Source organism: Stegostoma tigrinum, chromosome 2 (assembly GCF_030684315.1).
Source record: "Stegostoma tigrinum isolate sSteTig4 chromosome 2, sSteTig4.hap1, whole genome shotgun sequence".
In the NCBI taxonomy this organism is placed as follows: Eukaryota; Metazoa; Chordata; class Chondrichthyes; order Orectolobiformes; family Stegostomatidae; genus Stegostoma; species Stegostoma tigrinum.
The window spans coordinates 27,314,867-27,339,566 of NC_081355.1; the positions used below are offsets into that span (position 1 = coordinate 27,314,867).

The following is a 24,700-nucleotide window of genomic DNA, read 5'->3' on the forward strand; positions in this document are numbered from 1 at the left end:
TGAAGTTTGAGGAGGTGTTAAAGGTGATTGATGAGGGTGAAGCAGTGTATGTTGTCTACGTGGATTTCAGTAAGGATTTTGACAAGGCCCCTCATAGTAGGTTAAGATTAAGATGCTTGGGATCCACAGTCACTTGGCTGCTTGGATTCAGGATTGACTTGGCCGTAGAAAGCAGAGGATAGTGGTGGAATGTTGTTTTTCAGCCTGGAGGTCCATGAATAGTGGTGTTCCACAGGGATCTGTGCTAGACAGATCCTGTTTGTTTGTAATTTATATATAAATGACTTGGATGAAAATATGGATGGGTAGCTTATAAGTCTGCAGACGATACAAAGATCGGTGAAGTTGTGGATAGTGTAGAAGGTTGTCAAAGGATACAGCAGGATATAGATCAGTTGCAGAAATGGACAGAGAAATGGCAGGTGGAGATTAATCTTGATAAGCGAGAGGTGCCGCATTTTGGGAGGTCAAATGCTAAGGAAAAGTATACATTTAATGGTAGGACCCTTAACAGCATTGATTAGACAGGGATCTTGGGGTTCATGTCCATATCTCCCTGATGGCAACCAGTCAAGTAGCTAAGGTGGTAAAGGCAGCGTATGGCATGCTTGCCTTTATTGGTCAGGGAATCGAGGGAGAGGGAGAGGGAGAGGGAGAGGGAGAGGGAGAGGGAGAGGGAGAGGGAGAGGGAGAGGGAGAGGGAGAGGGAGAGGGAGAGGGAGAGGGAGAGGGAGAGGGAGAGGGAGAGGGAGAGGGAGAGGGAGAGGGAGAGGGAGAGGGAGAGGGAGAGGGAGAGGGAGAGGGAGAGGGTCAGGATGTCATGTTGCAGCTTAAAAAGACTTTGGTCGGCCACACTTGAGTACTGCATTCACAGTTCTGGTCAGCATATTACAAGGAGGACATGGAGGCTTTGGAGAGGGTGCAGCAGAGGTTTACCAGGAAGCTAGCTGGATTATGAACTATAGGACAAGCTTGAAAAACTTGGGTCGTTTTCTCTGGAGCAGTGGAGGCTGAGAGCAGACTTGATAGAAGAGTATTAAATTATGAGATGCAGTGACAGGGTTGACCATCAGAAACTTTTTCAAAGAGTGAAAACGTCTAACACTGCAGAGCATGCATACAAAGGGGAGATGGGTAAGTTCAAGGAGATATGAAGGGCACTTTTCATTTTAAACACAAAAATGGTAGAAGTCTGGAATATACTACCAAGGGTGGTGGAGCAGGCAGATACGATACAAGTGTTTAAGAGACTTTTAGAGAGACACATGAACATGCAAGGAATGGAGGGAAATGGATCAAGGACAGGCTGAAGGGATTAGTTAGACTTGACATCATATACAGCACAACATTAGGGGCCAAAAGTCCCATTCTTCTGCTGTACAGTTCTATGTTCTATCTAGTCCCATTTGCTAGTGTTTGGCATATACCCCTCTAAACCCTTCCTATTCAGATACCCGTCCAGACGCCTTTTCAATGTTGTAATTGTACCAGTCTCCACCACTTCCACTGGCAGCCCATAACATACATGCACCACTATGTGAAAAAGTTGCTCCTTATGACAGTTTTAAATGTATCCCCTCTCACTTCAAACCTACGTCTTCTAGTTCTGGATTGTTCTACCATGGGGGAAAAGACCTTGGCTGTTCACCCTATCCATGCCCTTCATGATTTTGTAAATTCAGCCTCATCATCTGACACTACAGGGAAAATAGCCCCAGCCTATGCAGTCTCTCCATATTGCTCAAACCCTCCTAGCCTGGCAACATCCTTGTAAATCTTTTCTGAACCATTTAAGCATAACAACATCTGCAATTAACATGAGCTAAGTAGTTCTCTAATACAAAGGCAATGAGTTTAAGATAGAAATATTTAGCATTCATTATGAATCTCTTTTCAGGCAATAAAATCTAATTTAAGAAAACGTGCCATTTTAACAGCTGCAATATTTTCTCAGATGTAGCACTTTCCGCTCATTTTTGAAAATCAGTCATATAATAATATTAGCAAGGTGAGTAGATTTGTTTTTAAATAAATGAGGGTCTTCAGGGCCTGAAAGGAATGCCTTCAATTCCTTCCAGTGACTCTTACATTTCCTCTGTACATTTTGCTGTGTTGAAATATCATGGAAATCAGTTTGGAAACAGGACTGACGCTATTGAGAGAGAACTAAATTAACAATAATGTAAATGCAATCAGGTCATTTCATTTGTGAGTTCAAAGTTCTTACTCCAATAGACTTACTACGTATATAGATTTTTTAAAAAGAAAGTATCGCTCCAAGCTATATAAGCCAACATTTCAAGGTTACATTATATCAACCTCTTGATCTAGTGCCAAATGTAGTAGATTAATTCCCATATGTACCTTCAGTCCCTAGGCAGAGTACTCATTATATGGAGTACTTGGCAAATATGATTGGGCTGATGTTAAAACAGTGAGTACTGTTCAAATGGAAAAACAAAATAATAGTCATGCTTCAAGTACACAAATGAGATTCTTGTTTATTAAACTGCAATCACTTCAAGTTGAGATTGTTGTTCACAAAACTACAGACACACTATCAGGGATTTATATCACTACCCAAGTTTCTGACTATCTGCAGTAAACACTTCACCCAGTGTTTTATGTCCCCTTATTTTAGAGTATTCTGAGGGGCTGCTCCATTGTGTGTAAAGTGGGAACATTCCAAAATAAAAGACTTTATATCTTTGATGATCAGAGGTCACATTTGGCAAGCCAACGTACAAAAGGTAACAATCCAAATACCCCAGTTATAGGATAATGGAAAGAAAAAGATGATGCACAATTTGAAAGGTATTCCACATACACAGTTCAACCAAAAAAAAAGCGAACAAAATTCTTCCTAGTTTCTCTCTACTTATTCTGTCTGGTTTAATGCAAAAGTTAGTCCTTGAAGCATTCAGGTCTTCTACTGAGGTGAGTTATTGTTGGCTTTGTCATCTGACGTCTTATGGTTTCTGGGGCAACATTTCCTCTGCAGGGAATGTTGTTGCTGTGGCAAGAGCTGCTGCTTTAATTGATGCTGCTGATCCAAAGTATTTATTGGGGAGCAGTTGACTTTTGGGACTCTTGATTATTTGGTTCCTTGCACAGGTGCCGAAAAAAAACAAATCAGCCAAGGAGAAGCTTCTCCAGTTGCACATAGATGTCTGTGACAATAAAGTGGGTCACTCACTTTCACCGTGCATGCTTTAGGTGACAAATTCTCTACACAGGTCTGAAGCTAAGTGACTCGGTTCCTAGAGTAGTACTTACTCTAACTGTTAAATAGTTCTCCAAGTTGGATAATTAACTATTCAAGTTACGTTAGCCTCACAACTATCAGGAATGTCATGACCACCGAGAAATTCTTTTAACCATTCTAAGATCTTTGATATTGGATGATCCAATTCCCAGAATTGACTAATGAGATAATAAGTTCAGGTTAGAATCAAATTATCAATACAACTTGATCTACAGTCTGTCCATAATGTCAAAAGCAGTCCTTCAGCTTGCTCAGCAGGATATTCACTACAACCACTGCACTGGCTGACGTGGCCCTGAATCTCATTGCTCATATTTAGACAGTAGGGCATTTCTCTTGCATCCCTCAGACTAGACTCAATTACTTGATGTAATATGTTGGTGCACTTCAGTGTCTCATCATATCCTTAGAGATAAAAACTATAGTCCTTTCATACTAGATGCCACCTTTCAGTGGTCCCTTCAGCTTGAATGAATTTCCTTAAAAAGGAACAGTGTGTCCCCTAAGGTTTCAGGTCACCTTTTGTTAGGATATCCTGTAACGTACAAAAAGTTACATCTCATTATGTAGTTTACTTGATCTGAGCAAGATACTTGTCCATCAGATTCAAAAGTTTTGTTGGGTTGATTATATAAATAAACAAACGCATGATTTTATTCTCAACCATTTTACAGTGCAAAATACAGCAGAAAGTGATCATTCAACAACATAATATTGCACCATTTTAATCATTTTGAGAATAAGGGGAATATGGATCAAGGTACAGCTTAAAGAGAAGACCATCTACATTCAAGTTCTCAGCCAGTACAGACCACCACCGCCTTACCACCATCTACGCTGGAACGAACTAACAAAGTCACCAATCCAGAGGTACAATCTTTCACTGCTGGGCCAATTCACCTTTGCCATCACCTCATTGCCCCCCACAAACATCCAAGTCATGGCTCTTGCCTCAGCCCAGCTGGATGTCACCTCAATACCCTTCAGCTACTGCTTTGCTGCCACCAGCGCTAGACCCAACCAACAAAAACATCGCTGATCCTTCGGCATAATTTTTCACCTCTGGGCCTACATCACCGATGTCACCTCCCCAGATGTAGCAGTCACAGTCACAGATTCTAGGTCCCATGCACACCCCAGAAAATTAAGGGCTCGCTCTCCCTCTGTGAGTCCGCTTTGCCACCACGGATGCCATCCAAACTCTTCACAGTAAATGAGTAAAGCGAAGGGTGAGAGAGAGGGAACAAAGTGAAAAACAAAATAGAAAAAAAATGGAAAGAAAAGCACACCGAGCGGATGAGCTCCGAGCGCAGGAATCCTACTCTGCCACCATATTGAAAGGGAATTTACACACTGACTTCTCGTTCAATTTGGAAAAATGCTCACACTGTGCAGACATTAACTTTCTTCAAAGGGGAGTACAACTCTTGACCACATATCAGCAGTGCGTTTTTTGTTGTTTGTATTGCAATTTCCAAAATTAGCTCTAAAAATGAACTAACATTCTTTGCAAGTGCTTTGAAACAGGTATAAATAGTTTGAGAAAGAGGTTTTGAAGTGGCTTATATATTATACAGGCACAAGTTGAAATGCAAAGAAATGGCCAATTCTACGCTAATCTGTGTGCAGCATCCTTCAGAATGACATTCTGGATTCAAATTAAACTTGGTTATCATTGCTACGCGAGGGGTTGATCCAAGTCTTTTATAAGCTTGCATCACATACAGTATCAGATAATCAGTGACATCATACTTCAGCACTGGCACTGAAAACTGTTCCTTGTTCAGTACACCAAGTAGCACAAATATCCTTTGCAGTAAACTTGCCTAGGAGATGTATGTTCTGATAGAAAATTGGGCAATATCTTAGCAAGTTAGTGATACTTTGGTATGTGTAGTTTGCTGCATCTCTCAAATCGGGATCAGGGCGGAGACCTTTAGCTCCACATACATGATCTGGGTACCTGACTTTAGTCATTTTTATTTGATGCTGAACAAATTCAAAACCACAAGCTCATATGGGCAAACTGTCTCCAGCAACTAGTTTTCAATCATGATCTAAGATGGCTTCTTCCACAGGGTCTAAAATCCACAGATCACTGATGGTCACATCGACTCGATCAGATCACCCATTAGCCTTCTAAACTCGAGAAAACAGGCTGAATTTGTATATTCTCTCCTCCTAATTAAACCTCTGAAATCTATGTATCATTGTTGTAAACATACATTGTAGTCTCTTCCAGATTAATCCTAAGGCACAGTGCCCAGGTCTTCTACGACTCCAAGTGAGGGCTAAACAGGATTTTCAATAGCTGCAGTAACATCTTATAGTCAAGTCCTCTAGAAATCAAGACCAACATCCCATTAGCCTTGATTATTTTTTGCAACATGGCTTTTTAAAAGATCTGTGTGCCTGAACTCAACTCTCTTTGGACACATAAATGCATTTAACTTCATACCATGTAGAAAGTACTATGATCTATCCTTTTTCCATGCAAAACGGATAACCTCAGTTGCTTACGATGAAGTCTATCTGCCACAGTTTTGCATATTTATCTAGTCTACCAATATCTCTGTATGTTATGCTATCATCTACGCTCCAATGCTTCCCAACTTGATGTCAGCAGCAATTTGGAAAATTACTTCCGACGTAATTATCCAACTATTTAAATAAATAACATGAACAGTTGAGGCCTTAACATATATCCTTGTTGGACACCACTAGGTCCCATTCTGCCAATTTAAGCATTCATTATCCCTACTTTCTGTCACCAGCAATTCAACCAAGTTCTAGCCCTGTCAGTAACTTGCCCTCAGTTCTGTCATTTTCTAACTTTGTTAGCAGTCTCTTACAGGGGAACCTATCAAATGCCTTTTGCAAGTTCAAAAGGCAACATCCACAGACATTCGTTTATCCACTACCTTAGCCATCTCTTCAAAAAATTCAAGAACGTTGGTCAGGCACAACTTATCTGTCATCAATTCATGCTAGCTCTCCCTAATTAACTGAAAACGTGTGAGGTGTTTATTTATCCCATCCTCAATTACAGACTCCAACAATGTTAGGTTAACTAGTCCATAATTCCCTAGGTTTCCTCTTTTGGACATCTTAAAAAGTAGCAATAGGTGCAATTTTCTATTCTAGAGGGGGCAACAAATCTAGGGGACTCTCAAAGATTACAGTTAGGGTAGCTACAATGTGCTCCCCTACTTCCTTTAACATCCTTAGGTGGAAACCATCAAGTCAAGGTAATTCATTGCTCATTCTGGGAGAAGTCAGTTCAGTCACCATAACTGAGAAGGGGTACCTTAAAGAATGTTAAAGCACTGGAGCAAGTTTAAAGGAGATTCATTAGAATTATACCTTGAATGAGAAATATTAGATACAGTGAAAGATTAGAGACAGTGAACTAATTCTCTTTGGAGTGGAGATTAAGAGGTGACCTTATAGAGGTGCTCAAAATGTTGAACAATTCTTACAAGGTAAAGAAAGATGTTCTGTTTCCACTGATTGGTATGTCAGTAACTTGGGGTCACAATTTCAAGATGGTCAGCAAAAGAGCTAGGAGGGAGAGATGAGGAGAAACGTCTTTACTCAGTTATTAGGATTTGGAATGTGCTGCCTGAGAGGGGTAGAGGTGGATTCCAAAGAAGGTTTCAAAAGACAGCTGGATACATATTTGGAAGTTATTAGTTTTACAGAGGTATGGAAACAAGGCTGGAGAACGGGACAAACTGGATAATTCTTGCAGGAAACAGTGCAGAGACAACAGGTCAAATGGCCTCCTTCAGGATTGTAAAATACTATGATTTTATATTTGCAACAATGAAGCAATAAATCTTCCCTTTCCAGACAAGTTTCAGCAACTGATAAAGCCATTCTAGTTTTCAACTTAGATAAAATTACACGGTATATTTTATCTACCTTAATCTCAGCAAGTTCCAGCACTCATTTGTCTGTGGATGACAAATCCCACAAAAGCCAAATTATTTTATGATCTGTTTAGGGACAAAAGAAGATTTATAAAACAGTGAAAATGACAAGATTCAGGGGGCTTGCAAAATAAAGCCACAAAATTCTACGGTTACACTAATTAGGAGAGTAGTACAATCTGCAGTGCATGCACAACTTATGTTTAAGACCCCAAATTAACAAGTGGTAAACAGTGATAATGCCCTGTAATCAAACACCCTTCAGCAGACATTAAACAGCAAATGTCCCACAGAATCTTACTGATTTTAATGACACAATAGGTCATCAAATCTCATCGTGAAACTTCAAACAGGATTACAATTCTTCACTTTTGCTGATTCAGCTTTGAAACCTCAGAGCACCTCCATCGCCATACGCTCAATGACTGTTCCTGTTCATATCAACACACTCTTACCCTGGATCCACATGCTCTGGACTCCAAAGAGAGAAAACATAACTCCAGTTCTTCATTGACTGCTAACTTCACCAAGCTGTCCTTCGCCCTGGTGTTTCCTCCTGTGCTCCAATGCTCAATTATGCCAAGCAAAACTGCTTATGAGCTTTCAAACGCACTCTCAACTACACTGAGGTTCAGAAAACTTCCTAATTTCATCAACTCAAGTCCTGAGTTGATCTTAGCTGCATACTAATTTCTAGAACTTATTCCTGTGTTCCTTCTAACAAGGGAGAAATCCAGCTGCTCAAAATCTCACCCTGTCCTCAACTACACAAACTTGAAGGTCAAAAAACAAAAACAAGTTCTTCAGAAGGTCACTGGATTCAAAATGTTAACTGTTTTTCTCTGCAAAGATGCTACCAGATCTGAGTTTCTACAGCAATTTATATTTTTGTTTATTTTGGTTCTGTAATTCATTGTTTATCTCAGTAAAACTCAGTTACCCTTTGAACAGTGCAGCTTAACAGCTCATTGCTGAATGCAGATTGCCCGTTGTTCACATACTTAGTGACCTTCTGACCCGGTCTGCAATCATTTGAATTAATGGTCCTTGAACCGTCATGAGTGACTTGAAAGTTTTGCAATGAAATCCACTTCTTGAATATTACCATCTAAAAGTTTTGGATGGAGTGTGCTCTCATTGGGTCTCAGAAAACACTGGCTTGCTCAGTGCAGAAGAAAATAGCAATGAGAAGATTTCATCATAATATATACATCCAGTACACTGACCCTTTTAATATTTCTCACTAACTTGCGCTTGGGGAAGGCTTGGCCTGCCTCCCAGCAGAATGCAAAACCATAACAATTCTGATGTCAAACTCTTCAACTGATGATTAGCCACAGCAAATGCAAAAGTCAGTAGCTTTCCCCGAGAATAGGTTTCTCTTCTCTCAGCAGTATTCTCATAGCAGCAGGTTATGTAGTTCCCAAGGCAACTGAGATAGTCCTTCAGCCAGAAACTCAAGATTCAGACTGATATCTCAGCGTAGTCATATATTCAATTAATATCCCTTCCTGAGCTCTGATGTTAATACATCACACACATTAGAAAAATTTAGTAAAGGGTGTGTTTCTATGTTTCTTTAACATGGTTTAGCAATCTCATACACAGATTGGCAAACTAGAGTAGTTCTAGTTTAGTTGAAGACATTGTTATAAGATTAAACAGTGGATAGTATCACAATTGTTTACTTATTAACATATTCCTTCAAAAGTATAGCATCTCTCTCTGGTTCCCCACGCCCCATAGGTGTGACAATACATGTGGCTTAGGGTAGTTGCAAAAAGTATTTGCACAAAAAAAGTTTAAGTGTTCGCATAATACATAAATGATTGAACAGTTTTTCCAAATCTCATTAAATGCATGAAACTCCTGGGATCAGATTTATCTACAATTCAAGAACAAAGTCATATTGGTGTCCTGTATGTCACTGAAGAGTTGATTGCTTTCATGGCAGTCTTGGTCTTCTACAATTTGACTCAGAGTTCATTGTTGCATAAATAGTGCTGGCTAGTCTACAGTTGTACCATTCTATGCATAGGCTTTTGTAATATTATAATTATCAGAACTTTAATGACACAAAGCAGCAGCAATAACTATCTGAAATAAACTATTAGGGGCAAGGATAATGTATACATGTTTGGGAAAAGGGGGTCGAGAGTACATGAACAAACTGCTTCGACACCCGTTTGAAAAAGCATCCAGTTTGTTGTCAGAAAGGACAAGGATAACTGCTTGCCCTGCAGTAGAATTTAAAAAGAGTTAACTGCAGGAAAGCTGTGTCTTCAAACAGCCTGTCAATGCCAAAATGTAACAAGAAACGAAGAAGCTACTTCTGATAGTAATTTGGATGAAAGGATTTTAAAAAAACATACATGGACTCGAAGGATGAAAATCTGTATGAGAATCAAACACCAGGACTCCACTTTTAGTAGAACTTTGAAGCACAACACTGCTCACAGATCAAATCCCGGACATTTCCAGTGACAGACACTATTTGTGGAACTTGGCCACAATTCCAACCAACAATCAGGTAATAGCCGAGTTGGTTCATGAAGCTTAACTTGCTTACTTGGCTAGGTTTTATTTTGGTTGCTACACACAATAAATTTTAAATTATTGTTTCACTACATGATTTCTTAAGTAGCCAAATTAAAGGGAACTTGGGGTGATTTACCCCCACAGCACTTTACTTTCTCCATCATTACTTCTTCAATATAGAGACCTCATGGGACCTAAGCACACTGCACACTTTTGATACTTCTACTGGTGACCAAGTTCCCTTGGTTCAATGCATAACCAGAACCTTGTGTCTTGTGCACAGACTAGGCAGTTTTGCACATGCATGTCACTTAATTCTCCTGCTATTTTTGGACATTTATTCTGTATTTCAAGAATTTGGACAGGTGCTGGTTTCATTAGGTTGTTTTAAACCTGCCTTCTGAACACTTTCTGTTGGTGGTTGATCTACTACTATAGGCATTCAGTAGCACAGCAACACACAGACCTAGTTTAGCCTCAATGATGCAAATCATTTATTTGGCAGGACCACAAGATAGAGTTACGTCGGCTCGGCTGTCACATGGTTTATATTCCAACACACCAACCTCCCTGCAAAGGATCGCCTGTATAGTGTAGTCAATTACGATTCCTTTAGGAGTACAAAATATATTGAATATTGTACTGGCATCAGCTACAGCTGTACTCAAGACAGCCTTCAATAATCTCATGATTGGAAGCATGGAAAATTACCCAATTAGGAAAAAGTCATCAGCACGGACGATGAGTAAATCAGTTCTAATTTTAGATCAAGATGATGATGGAACTTCCTCATCATCATAGAACTAGTTGTGTGTGTTAACCTGGTTAGTGACTCTGGAATGCCCTGCACATCCTTAGAGTATTCCATATTAGCCAGGGATCAGCAATAGCGTTATGCTTGTTAAGTGTCTTGTATGCTCCCGACCTGGATGCCCATGGTGTAAATGCAATCATGCCCTGGTGAAAAGCTTTGAAGTCGAAGCAGTAACTTTTCTTTGGAAAATCACCCATTTTGAGACACCTAGTTCATCTCTATATAGCTTAGGTTATCAGTGTGTTTCTGTGTGACATCTGTTCTATTGTATCTGGCTAGCCTTCGAAGAAAAACTCTCAATAATGCAGTCATGGATCATTTGCTACTTGATTTTGAAGTTGGCTACAGTTGTCTGGACCAAAATTCGACGTAAAATACATCTTTTTCGATATCTATGCCACTTTCTTGCAAGTCTAGCAAAAACCGGTTTCTACAGATTTGGTAACATGCTGAATGCCCCTGAAGTTCCTGTTTTGAAATGTATTTTTAAACAGACATCAATGTCATTCTTGTATTCTTACCAGAAACTGGTTTGGTCATGGTGGTACGCTCAGCTTGTGCCAAATTGTTTCCAATGGTTTGTGGTGAGTTTCTACAATTAATCACATTAAATGTGGAATCTTATGAAACTGATTACTAAAACAAATGTCATACACTACGTCTAAGTAATTGAATATGCTTGCAAACTTGGACAACCAAGTTATTTTGTCATTATTATTCTGTCATTTTGAATAATGCCTCCTCCTCACACTTTTGGAAGGGTTAGGCTCCATGACAGTCTCTTTCCTAAAGTTTTAGTATCAAACCACAAGGCCACAAGAAATAGTAACATGAATAAGCTGAGCAGCCCCTCAAGCATGCTCTGCCATTCAACAGAATTGTGGCTGATCATTCCTCGCATCTACTGCCTTTACCCAGTAACCTTTGAATCTCCTACCATTCCAGAATTTATCTCAGCCTTAAATGTACAAAAAAAAGAATTCTGCCTCCACAGCTTTCCAATGGCAATGAGTTCCAAAGACACAACCCTCAGAAGAAATGTGTCCTCAAGAGTTTAAATTGGAACCCCTTCATTATGAAGGGATTCCCTCTGGTTCCACATGGGGAACCATCCTCCCCCAGCATTTACCTTGTCAAGCCCTTAAGAATCTTACATGTTTCAATGAAATCATCCCTCACATTCTTTTAAATTCCAACGAGGAGAGTCCCAACTTTTGCAACCTTTGCCAAGATAATCCCTCCATACAGAGGATCATCCTAGTGAACCTAACCAATAAGACTTCCCTACTCCCAAACTCCTTGAAATCAGGGTCAATATTCTATTTGCCTTACTGATTACCTGCACTGTAGAACATGTCTCTGACAACATCTCAAGTGACTCAAATACATTTTGACAGCCCTCCTATCAAAAATGGAATGCCCTTCCTTATATGCTCATAGCAAAAGATATTGTATATATGGTGCGAGAAGTCAAGAAATGAGAGGCAGGTTTGCTAGTCCTCTTTATCCTAGGGAGGTGGCATGTGCCATTCATCTTAAGAGTTTGAGTGGATCAAATGATTTCCTAAATTCTAACATTTGTTTGCCTCCAACTATAATGTGGCATTTCTTGCTGTTACAGCAAGCTGTTCACAACAAACTACCATTAGCAAGTGTAGATTTTAACAATGCACTCTTGCTTTGCCCATCCAAATATCACCAGCGTATACACATCTGAGAATATCTTCCGTCTTTTTTTCCCCTGTAAGTCCATCCATGTGCTGCTTAAAAGGGATCCTGATGGATGGATAAATCAAAGAATGCAAGCAACATCTTCCAAATGATGGAAGGAAGGTCACAAATTCTCAACATTCCCCTGACAAATCAACCAGTATGTATGACACATATCCAACTGAGCAAAGAACTTAGCTCCTATAACTTTGGTATTTTATTCCTGTAATTTTCAAAGTGTGTGCGCAAGTGAATAATACCATTGCTGTCCATGCCATCCAAATAAATTTCAAGTTTTTTCAGTAAGTGCACACCTCACTTTCTAGGCAAGTCAAATGACAAAACTGCATCTTCATCTGGTGTTGTAGCTCTTGGAATAACTCATGGTTATTCTTCACTTCTGCTGTGATTGTGACCATTCATAACATCACCAACATACTAATGTTGAATTCCATACATACTAACCCTGCTACTGATGGTGCACTGCTGCCTAGTCAGTAGAATACTTGAGGTTTCCACACAGGATTGATATAGCTCCATTTCAATATACATGCACTTATAAAACTAACGGATGGCCAATTGCAGTTAATTTGGCTGTCACAGATTGCAATCATTGGCTTCCAAATTAGTCAGATACATGTTCTACAAGGTTCTGACTAGCAAGATGTTTGCACTTCTGTTTCAACACTGGCTACAAGCCTATGCTTGTCACTTTTCTTCAGGCATTTGAAATGACAGTAGTAAAAACTTAGAAAAGTGCCAGATGCACAAATAATTAAGTGGATGAAGGTGATGTGGAAAGCCTTGTGTTACAACTGAACATTTTCCATGCCGAATTTTCACCATGCTTTGGCTGGCCAATCAGCTTCTGTATGTGCCTGCACTTGCGCACACCCTGCTGTTGCTGCCAGTATGGTGCACACAACCAGCATTATATAGTAACAAAAACTGAAATTCCTAAAAGGAACTCATGAGGTCTGGCAACATCTGTCAAGAGAAAGCAATGATAATGTTTCGTGACCAATGACCCTTCACCAGAAAAGGTTAACTCTCCCTTTTCTCCACAGATGCTGCCAGACCTGAGTTTCACAAGCAATTTGGATGCTGAATCTGAAATAAAACCAGAGTTCTTTGTTTTATTTTAATATTGCATTGTAAATTTGGGTCACACTTCCAAAACTAGACTGACTTAGCTATGAAGGCAAACATTTTTTTATACCGCTTGCTAAGCGAAGATCCTGGAACACAGAACCACTGTGTGGCAGGTGCAACAGCATACACTTGCTGCTCAGCTTATACAGTTGGTTTCTGGCCCTAGCTGCCACACCAATGCTGATAACTACACTGCACTTACGGTTTGCAGGTATTATTGTTCAGCAACAATGGAGTAATTTTTCTTTTCATCTTTTAAAAGTTATGATATTGACCGTTAATCTTCAAAATCTCTTTTTCGGCTGCCTTGGTCAGCGTTGAAACTCTCACCAGCTGCGTTATCCACTCGGACAGCTCCAAGAAGTCACATTCAGGCCCTGGTCACAAACTCGCTAATGGAACTGATCAACTGATTCTCATTGCTTCTGTCTGCAAGCCATCTGCGACAGACGATGAAGTCTTAAGTTCATTTTTGCATAAAATGGATGAACAGGGTTCATCTGATCCACTCTACTAATGCATGTCAGATCTTTACCTGTTCTTTGCAGCCTCATTGCAACCTACTTTCCTACCAATCACTAAGCATTAACAACTATGCCTTTTGTCTCTTCATCAAAACAATTTTAAGATGTTGAAGCCAATCCCCACAGCATACCACCCATTTTATCTTCGCAATCAAAAAATGACCTGTTTATGCCTGCCATTTCCTATTAGCTCACTAATCTTCTAATTATGCCAATATAGAGGGCAGCACAGTGGCACAGTGATTAGCACTGCTATTTCACAACACCAGGGACCCAGGTTCAATTCAAGCCTTGGGTGACTGTCTGTACAAATTCCGCACATTCTCCCTGTGTCTTGTGGGTTTCCACTGGGTACTGCAATTTACTCCCACAGTGCAAAGATATGCAAGTTGAGTGGATTGGCCATGCTAAAATTTACCCATACTGCTGTGGGATTTGTAGATTAGGTGTGTTAGTGCATGGCAAATACAGGGTTATGGGCATAAGGTGGGTGGTGGTCTGGGTGAGATGCTGTTTGGAGGGTTGGTGTGGGCTTGTTGGACCAAATGACCTGTTGCCAAGGATTATATGATCCCATACTGATGGATTTTATTTTCAACAATAACCTCTGATGTGGCACCTCACCAAGGCCTTCTGAAAATGTAAGTACAATACATCCAGTAGCTCCCATTTAACCATCATACATTTACTTTGTCAAAGGATAGCTATATATATACCAAATACATGGAGCAGCCTTTTATCTTCTGAGTCACTCCCATGACTAGAGATTTTCCTGAGCTATTTGGAGATTTTGGGACAAATCCACTTGTACCTCCATCCATTATGCATGCTGTTCCACAATACTTTGATCCATTTCTCCATCACTATCCTACAACTATCTTCAGGACAACTACCAAGATGGAATACCGTAGAGCTTCACAATAAAGTTGTGCACAATAGATCAAAACCGCTGGATTCACGAGTATTTTCTAAGTTTCCATTTTTGCAAGTTTCCCCATATCATATATGGCCACCTTAAGGGTGCAAGGAAGCTGCACCCAGTCATCAATTGTGACGACTCAATTAAACAAATAACTTGAGAAAGAGGAAGCTCCACAAATATCCTCATCCTCCATAAAAAGTAGAGCCCAACACAAATCAGGGTAAAGTATTTGCAACCATCTGGTACAAAGTGCTAAGTAGATAATCCATCTCAGCCTCAAGAAGCCATCTTGAGGAAATTCAATCCACTCCATGTGTTATAAAAAAAATCAGCTGAATGCATTAGACACAGCAAAAGCTATGGCGCTGAAGACTTGTTCTCCAGGACTTACCAAACTCTTAACAAGGCTGTTTCAATACAGCTACATTACTGGCATCTATCAGAGTATAGAGGATTATCCAGTTACATCCTGTCCACAAAATAGTAGAGCAAATGAGATTTTGTAATCAGCCACTCAGTCTTCTGCACTGTTGTGAAGTTATGTAGAGTGCTTGTGAATCAGAAGTCAGGAAGTTAGAATTTGTTTGTAAAAACGATGGTGGCGGGGTGGGGAGGGGGCAAGAGAAAGAGAAAGTGTGTAGTCCCTTTAAGAGGTGATATACTGTTTCAAGTTTGAGACTGAAACAAAAAAAATGGTATCTCTAGGCAGCTGAAGAGGTACAGACAGTTCTGAAATTGAAACATGTAACAGTTAGCTGCGTGATTAGAAGCCTTAAACTTGTTTTGACGTTTTAGTAACTAGCTTGAAGACCAGCTAATTCATTTAAACAAAGCACTTAGAGAATGAAAACCAACTGAATTTAAATTTGCTGGTTTTGACAACTCATATCAATCCTGTTATAAGAAAATTGACAGGTCATCAGGGGTATATAAGAACAGGGTTTTTGAAAATCGTTGAGCATGCAAACTGCCATCTGAAGAGTAAATATTTGTTGCTCAAGAAATCTCTAAGCTTGCTGAGAAAGCACTACCTATTCATAAAGGTACCATGGCATTCTTAGCTAAGGTTCTTAAACAGAAGAATTCACAGAGAAAACATTTCTGACAGAAGGATCAGCAGAAGAAAGGCATTTATGACTGGAGAGACAGTGGAGAAAGTAGAACATTCTGGAAAACAAATCCTGTATAGATGTTGAGAGTCTAAATTTTAATTTAGTTTTTTTATTACTGGGTTTATATAAGTGGAATTGTATTTATTGGAACAGCATACCTGTAGAATTTTGTTCAGTTATAGAATAGTTAGTAGTCAAAGGGAGAATTGTTCAATTTGTTAGTAGTTCCATTAATTTGTTCACTTTTAAGGTTAAATAAATAAATAACTTGATACTTTTGCTTATAAAAAGTGAATATCAGGCATTTTCTTTCATCTAACCACTCCTTTTTAAGCAGATTTGGTAAGGTGAGGAAAACTTCTCTGGGGGGTTTTAGGTTTAATCATTAGAGGGGTACCTCTACTCCTGTCACAACAGACAGGAGCTTGTGGTTCAATTTTAATTATCAGAGGGGTTCAACCTCTCCTGCCTAACATGCGCAGCAATGTAAAGAGTCACTGACTCTGCTACCAACAGGCATTTCATTATCAATAACATGATCAATGCTTATTCTCAGGTTCAGCCCGGATCACATGTTTCACCAAAGCTCATTATAACCTTCATCCTAAAATGAACAAGACAGAAATTCCAGGGATGAATAGAGAGACACTACCATGAGCATCAAGGAGACCCAGTAAAACGGAAGCTAACAGGCATCAGGGAAACCCTCCACTGGTTACAACCACACATTGCATAAAAGAAATATTTGTCTGAAGACATGCTTTCTTTTCCTTAAATTTCAGAGGTGATTCCACTTGAATCAGACTTTGGGCTTGCGATTTATTAGCTCCTCGACTTTGTCAAATCAGTCTTGATATTCCCAGGTAGATAAAGAAATCAAGAGCATTCTCCGTTAGTGTTAAACTGGTTTTTGAGGGCAGACATGCATTTTGACCATCCCATGGTTCCTGCCTATCGATCACCATCAAGATAGTTAGGAGGCACTAATCAAGTAGATCTTTCTGCGAGGTCCTCGAGTCAATTTTGAATTTGCCACAGGAGTACTTCTGCTGCCACTGCCACTCTTGGGCTAGGTTGATGGTAATCAAAGTCTAGACTGAGTAATAATCAATCCAACAGCACTTATGCAAAAAGATATGGACAACATTCAGGTTTGGGCTAATGAGTATCAAGTATCTACACCTGAGATTTCTGGATTATTAAATAATTTTACAGAATTTTAAATTAAATTGATAATTCAATTTTTTGAATGCTTTAAGATGGGAATTAAAAATTGATCACTTACATTGATTAAGTGACCAAGTCTCAACACAGTTTCAAGAAAGAACAAATCTAAGAACAAATCAAGAAATCACAATTTGGACATTCCAACCTTATATAATGGATTACCGTGTTTACCATCTATTTTTGCCGCAGCAATTAATGTCCTGAAAATAAATTGTAATGATTCCCTGACCACCTGCAACATTTCCTCCCCCCACCGAGTTACATTTAATTCCATTCCAAATTATTATTTATGAAAATTTAGTTGAAACATTTCATTGCTATTCTGTTCTAATCTAAGCTTGCTAATCTTGCTACTAATCTAAGAGGGGAAACCGCAACGTGAAGTTTTGTTTTAAGTTACCATTTTTGTCTGAGCATTTAACCCTATTACTTCATCCTCTTCTTCAATAAGGTTTTGTTGAATTCAGCCATGTTACAGAATCATTGCTATGTTTGTTTTAGACTTGTAACAAGTTGGTTAATTTGAAGGAAAAATGTCTGAAGCACGTTCTAAGGCAAATCAGTGATGCAAATCAAATTAGAACATCAACATTGTTTGATCTGGAGAGTCAAATACCCTTGGAGGTGCCTCTTTATAGTTGATATAGCTCTGTTGATACCTGTTTGAAATTGGAAACTGCATAAATGATCAGATATCTCTACATTTCATTTCTAATCCAATGACCTAACCTGGTGTAATATCATGAGTGAATACTATGCATATCCTGTACTATGGAGATTAGTCACATTGTAACAATAAAAATTCTGCAAACATTAGGATTTCTTAAACCATAGGTGAATGTAGTTAACACACAATTCATCGCCTTAAGTGTCTTCAATCAGTTCAATTATCATGGATTTGTATAATACCACCATTTTAGTGAAATAATTAAACTAAGAACTTTTCAATGAAGTTGAACAGTTCTTTTTATTAAACACACTGCAGTACAATGGAACTGTGGTGCATTGATTAATACTTGCTAACGCCCTGTGCTTCAAATAAGCTAAAAGTCACATGACACCAGGTGACAGTCCAACAGATTTATGTGAAATCAAATCTTTCAGAAAGATTGCTACACCTGACAAAGCAGCCGCGTACCCAAAGCTATAACCTGGAGCCATATGACTTCTGAATCTCCACCCCCCGTCCAACTCCAGCACGTCCACATCATGAAATCAGTTAGGAGGAGAAGCCAAATGAAGACGTGCCTCTAACAGAAATGTCAAACACAGGTTGTGGGGAGACCTAATGCAGTAACCTGACACTTGGCATAGGCTACATTAAGCCAAAAATTCTCTGAACATACTGGGGTAAAAACTGGTATCCATTTTGATGTTGGGTGTAAAATTAGTTAATTGTATACAATCCCCAGTTTTGATTAGACTAATATGTAGATGTGCATGTTTTTGATCTTGTATTTATTCATTTCCAAACTTTTAGCTTTTATTAATAGAGGGATCGAGTTCCGGAACCAAGAGGTTATGGTGAAGCTGTACAAAACTCTGGTGCGGCTGCACTTGCAGTATTGTGTACAGTTCTGGCCACTGCATTATAAGAAGGATGTGGAAGCTTTGGAAAGGGTGCAGAGGAGATTTACTAGGATGTTGCCTGGTATGGAGGGAAGGTCTTACGAGGAAAGGCTGAGGGACTTGAGGCTGTTTTCATTAGAGAGAAGAAGGTTGAGAGGTGACTTAGTTGAAACATATAAAATAATCAGAGGGTTAGATAGGGTGGATAGGGAGAGCCTTTTTCCTAGGATGGTGACGGCGAGCACGAGGAGGCATAGCTTTAAATTGAGGGGTGAAAGATATAGGACAGATGTCAGAGGTAGTTTCTTTACTCAGAGAGTAGTAAGGGAATGGAACGCTTTGCCTGCAACGGTAGTAGGTTCGCCAACTTTAGGTACATTTAAGTCGACATTGGATAAGCATATGGACATACATGGAATAGTGTAGGTTAGATGGGCTTGAGATCGGTATGACAGGTCGGCACAACATGGAGGGCCGAAGGGCCTGTACTGTGTTGTAATGTTCTATGTTCTATGTTCAAACTGAAGAATTTTCTTTTGGCCATCTAATACTGAACATAGAATTAATGGGAATGTGTCAATTTACACAGAATTCATTTTGCAAAAAATACTGAAAGATCATGGCTATCCCTCAAACCAGAAAACTTCCAAGTAACAGCAATGTGTTCAGTTGGTAAAATTCAGGTGATACAATAGTTGAGCTTTTATCATTGGTCTCTGGATGAAAAAGCAAGACAGAAATTCCCTTTCTCAATCAATTAGAAGACTGCCTTTGTGGCATGTTAGAGTACACAAACATCAAACATGGAAGTGATCCACCTTCAGCCAAATACTACATCAACATTCACTTTCAAATCTCATTAATGCATAACATCAATCTGAACAATTCACTCTAGAGATTTTTGTAGATCTCCCTTACACGAGCAGAGTTCAAAGATTAATTTGGTAGGAATACGAAAATGATCTAAACAGTGAAGGTATGATTTTTTCTTTAAAAAATCTAGCCAATGGCATAAGATGAAACCATTCCCAGACTGGATAGTAACATTAGTTTCCAAAAAGCTAGAGCATTCTAGTTACCTAGCAAATGACCATTTGACACGAGAAAAGGCTCCAAACAATGCTGGATTTTCTAACAGATTATTGATTACAGACATCAAGCAGAGCTAATTCTTTTGCACGATTGAAGAGAAAAACAAAATAATCTGAAATAAACAATTTTTTAAAAATGGAACAAAAATAGATTTTCTGACTGTACTTCCTTATTTCCTAATAAGGAATTACACTACAAACTTAAAATGTTCCACAGATTAAACAGTGGAACCCAAATACATTTGAGTATTGCTTATAAGAATATAGTTTTATATACTGAAACTGCCAGAGTGTGAATGAAGTTATCCCTAATTACTCAGAGGGCAGTTAAGAGTCAGCCACATTACTGTGGGTCTGGAGTCACTTGTAGGCCAGACCAGGTAAGGATAACAGTCTCCTTCCCTGAACAACATTAATCTGCTGCATTTGTCATCAGGGAGCCACTAATGGTCTCCCTCCTAATGCACAGAGTGATGTGATCTGACAGAAGGCTTTTTCAGTGGCTTCCTCCTAATTCAGGGTTTCAGCTTCATTTTGTGTTTGTTGCTGTCAGGTGGCTGGGTGACCAGAGTATGCTCTGGTCAGGTGAGTGGTTGCTACAGTTTGTGCCTTTTGGTTTTGCGATGAGGAAATCAGCTGGTGTTCCTGTTCTTGGTTGCTGCCCAGTGCTTTCTGCTTAAACCCGTGGGGGTTCTTGTGGTCCTGCTGTCCTTGCTGATTGCGTTGTTGTGAAGATTGGCCATGAACGAGAGACAATAAAGTGTACTCAACATCCAAGGAGCCAGCAATGTTTCAAACTTCAGGGGCCCAAGCAAGCAGCTAGAGTGACAGGGATAGAAATTTCTATCTACATTCAGTGCAAGTTTTTTTTTTCTTACTGTCTGAGCTTGGTAAAAAAAGCTCATTCACAGTAAGAATGGATTGGCAAATTATGACAGCAGTGTTATAGTATTTGAGGTATCTCCTTTTTTTGTGTTCTCGCTTCCATGAACTCTTGCTGTTCTTCCCTCATTTTCCTCCTGTCAGCTGGTGCTCCTGATGGCTGTTGAGAGTTGCTGGCATGGTATCATAAGTTGTTGTGATGCTTGTGGTTTTAACTCATCTAAAAATAAGTGAGGTTGGTGCACAGGGTAACCTTCATGGTAGGGACAAGAAAGTTTCTGCCCAGCCAGGAGGTTGAATCGACACTGACCACTTTAAGTGTGCATTTGGACAGACAGCTGCCACAATAAATTCCTTGTTCCCCTTAGAAATGGCATTTTCTACATTTGAGAAAGAAGTGTTATTTTTCTTGGCTTATTTGGTGTTGCTGAGTAGATGATGTGCCATATGATCTGCTGTCTCTCTCTTCCACCTAAAGGTTTTTAAACATTTATTCATGAAAGGAATTGGGATGTCGTTGGCAAAGACAGCATTTATTGATTATTCCTAACTGGCCTTGACAAATGCTGGTGATGCAACTTCTTGAAACAGTGGCAGACTTGCTGGGACACTTCAGAATGCAGTTAAAACTGTGTGTACCTGGAATCTCATTTGGCTAGCCTAGGTAAAGGTAACAAGTTCCTCCTGGGCATTACTGTACAGATTGCGTCGTCAGCCAGAGACTTTTTCCCCAGGGTAGAGGTAGCTATTACAAGGGGGCATAGTTTTAAAATGAGTGGAGGTAGATATAGGGGAGACGTCAGAGGTAGATTCTTTGCTCAGACAGTGGTCGGGACGTGGAATGCATTGCTGGAGAGGGTAGTGCAGTCAGCCTCATTAGGGCCATTTAAGCAGCTATTAGCTAGGCATATGAATGATAGAATTTAGAATTAGGGTAAAAGTTCTGCACAACTTAGTGGGCCGAAGGGCCTGTACTGTGCTGTACTGTTCTATGTTCCATGGCTGTTGGCTGGTGTAAAGTTGTTTGACAAGCATAAGCAAAGTTCAGATTGTTTACGATCAGTACTCAAAAGCCTGGAAACACAGCCTTAAAGTCATTACCTGCCTTCGTAAAACAGTGAATTTAAAATTAAATTTCAGTTCCATTATATATTGAGCATTGCTGGAACACTGTACGAAGCAGAGAATAAACCCCACGTCAATGCGTAGTGATCACAGAAGGCATAACGAAATGAAGGTGGAAAGGTTACTCATTAAACTATTTGATATATTAAATTCATACAGACTTCAGATTACTACATTCAAACTCAGAAATTCACAGTACATCATCTCCATGCAATTCACTATAGTTTTTCCATTTTTTCTACTCAAATAATGCCTCATGAGTACAAGCCGATGAGGAGATTTGAGCTGTCAATTTTGGATCTCATTATATTTGTAGTAACCAGGAAAGTGGTTTTAATCAGCACACTGCACCCATTAGAGAGCGTACTAAATGATTACCTCAACCAAAAGGTCATTTGGGCTTGATGTATTATTTAAAAACATACCTATTTGAGGCACGAGTTCAATCATTTGTCCAACTAGCTCTGTGAAGATCAATCTATTTTAGCTCATATTACAACATGCAGGAACGTTAAAATTTCGGAACACTGTCAATCCAGCATCGGCAGTTCTTGCAATCTCCCTTTATACCGCATTCGCCACTATGTCGAGACATAATGGGTGAATTACTCAAGTTGAGAGTGTATTTCATACAATTAACGACAAGCGCAGATTGCTACCAACGTATTTCCCAAACGAAGTCGTATACACATTCTCCCTAATTTCGTACCTGTGCTGCCAGCCCTGGATCAGATTGGTGTACTTGCTGAGTAAACCCTCCACAACCTTGCCAGCTTCCGGATGACGGTGGTGGTGGTTCTGCTGGTCCTCGCGGACTACCCGCAACGAATCCGCGGCTGCAGCTGCTGAGGTCGGGCTGCTGCAGTTGGTCTTTGCCCTATCCTGGGTGTTTGCTTTCAGCGCCAACGACCCCCTTTCCCCCGTAGAACCAGAGAACCTTCTCCCACCACCGCCACCACCAGCAGCTGCAGCAGCAGCGCCGCCAGGAGCCACTTTCTCAGTGTTAAACATCGACCGCGACAAAAGCTGGCTGTCGTTTTCTTTTCGGAGGAAAGAGTAAAAGGAAGGGGACGGGATGGGTTTATAAACAACAACAGCGCGAAAATAAAAAGTGTGACAGGCGAACAGAGTTCGCACCGCGGCGGCCAGGACGTGCAGCCAGTTCGCGGCGCCGGGCAGTGGAGAGGGGGGCGGGATGGGTCGCGCACGTTCGATGGAACGCTCCGATTAACAAACGTCCGGTGATCGAGCCACACCGTCCGAAGGCGTAGGGCGACCGAGAGAAATACTCCACTGCTGCTGTCCCCGCCGCTGTCAGTGAGTTAAACCAGCGGACTAGTTCCCCTCCCCACAGCTGCCCCTCCTCCCCTCCCACTTTCTGTCAGGTAGTCGCTACGAGTCCCTCCTTCATCAAATCTGCTGACTTCTCGCTGGCAGTGACGTGGTGCCCCGTCTCGGTGGCGCATACGCGTCCAGGAGACGTCTCGCCTGGCACTCTCTCCCTTTCCAGTCAGGTCAAGTCAGGAGGGTCTCCGTGTCACGCACGCATACTGTGGGTCCTGACAAGGGTACAGCTCTCTACTACCCTGTCACAATGGCCGGAGGGCGCTGTATGGCCTTGGCTTCCTCGTGATCCTATCCCCATAACAGTCCACAGCAGCCCTTCCCTTTCCGTACTGGAGTCCGGAATTCCTGGAGACACTGACTCCGTCTCTCGTCTCGGTGAGCTTGTACTTTCCTTCCCTCGGCTGGAGCTCGCGCACGGTTACGTAAAGCGGGAACGTGCGCCTGGACGTCCACGCACGAGCGGCGCAGTCCCCTGTAAAACTGACTATACCTCTTTACAAAAGACCAAATGGTGAACTAACTTTACCACTTCGGCGCTGTTGATGTCCCCATAAATAACGACACTTAAAAAAAATCTTTTCTCTCCCACCCCTCCCTCCACCGCGAAGAAAGATCTCGACGCGAATAGTCAATTTTCCTGCTTGTCGGATGTAAAACTTTTCTGAAACATGTACAGAAGGAAGTAGTTCGCTCCCATAAAATTGCGGTTTCGTTTGTCGTATCCAACCAACCAAATATTCTCAATTTACAATTTCTAGTCGGTATTCCGATAAGTGGAGCAAAACGCGAGGATTTGTGGTAATCCTTGTAAATTGTGATTCGAGAAAGTGGCCCACTAACCAGCTTCTCAAGAGATTGGAGATGGTCAGCTTAGCATGATGCCCACATCCTGCAAATGAATAAAGACGTGCTTGAATGTAATCTCGAGTATTATTTCTGAACATTAAGAACATTTTGAGAACATAAAGCAAGAGCGAACCACTTGGCCATCATATTTGCTTCCATATTCAATAAGTATTGGCGGAATGTCCCCATCAAATGTTAATCATTTTCTTGATTTACGTAGTACTCTAGAGTCTTCAAGATCTCTGTCTTGAACATAGGGGGAACAGAAAAGTTAAAGTGTCAGATTGGGACTCTTCAAGACTGAGGAGAGGGAAGGGAGCTGGGAAATAACTTCAGAGATAAGGGAACTGCAGATGCTGGAGAATCCAAGATAATAAAATGTGAGGCTGGATGAACACAGCAGGCCAAGCAGCATCAGGAGCACAAAAGCTGATGTTTCAGGCCTAGACCCTTCATCAGAGAGGGGGAGGGGGTGAGGGTTCTGGAATAAATAGGGAGAGAGGGGGAGGCGGACCGAAGATGGAGAGAAAAGAAGATAGGTGGAGAGGAGAGTATAGGTGGGGAGGTAGGGAGCGGATAGGTCAGTCCAGGGAAGACGGACAGGTCAAGGAGGTGGGATGAGGTTAGTAGGTGCGGCTTGGGGT

At 40.6% G+C, this 24,700-nt stretch overlaps 1 protein-coding gene across 1 annotated transcript in view; it reads right to left on the bottom strand.

Moving 5' to 3' along the window:
* The window catches only part of LOC125448769 (oxysterol-binding protein-related protein 10), a 189,164-nt gene extending 165,547 nt beyond the window's left edge, over nt 1-23,617 (bottom strand). Inside the window, exon 1 of the mRNA XM_048524291.2 lies at nt 22,573-23,617. Within this exon, the coding sequence (XP_048380248.1) occupies nt 22,573-22,874 (302 nt within the window). The 5' untranslated portion in view covers nt 22,875-23,617. The remainder of the gene's footprint in view (nt 1-22,572) is intronic.
* Between the last annotated feature and the right edge of the window lie 1,083 nt (nt 23,618-24,700).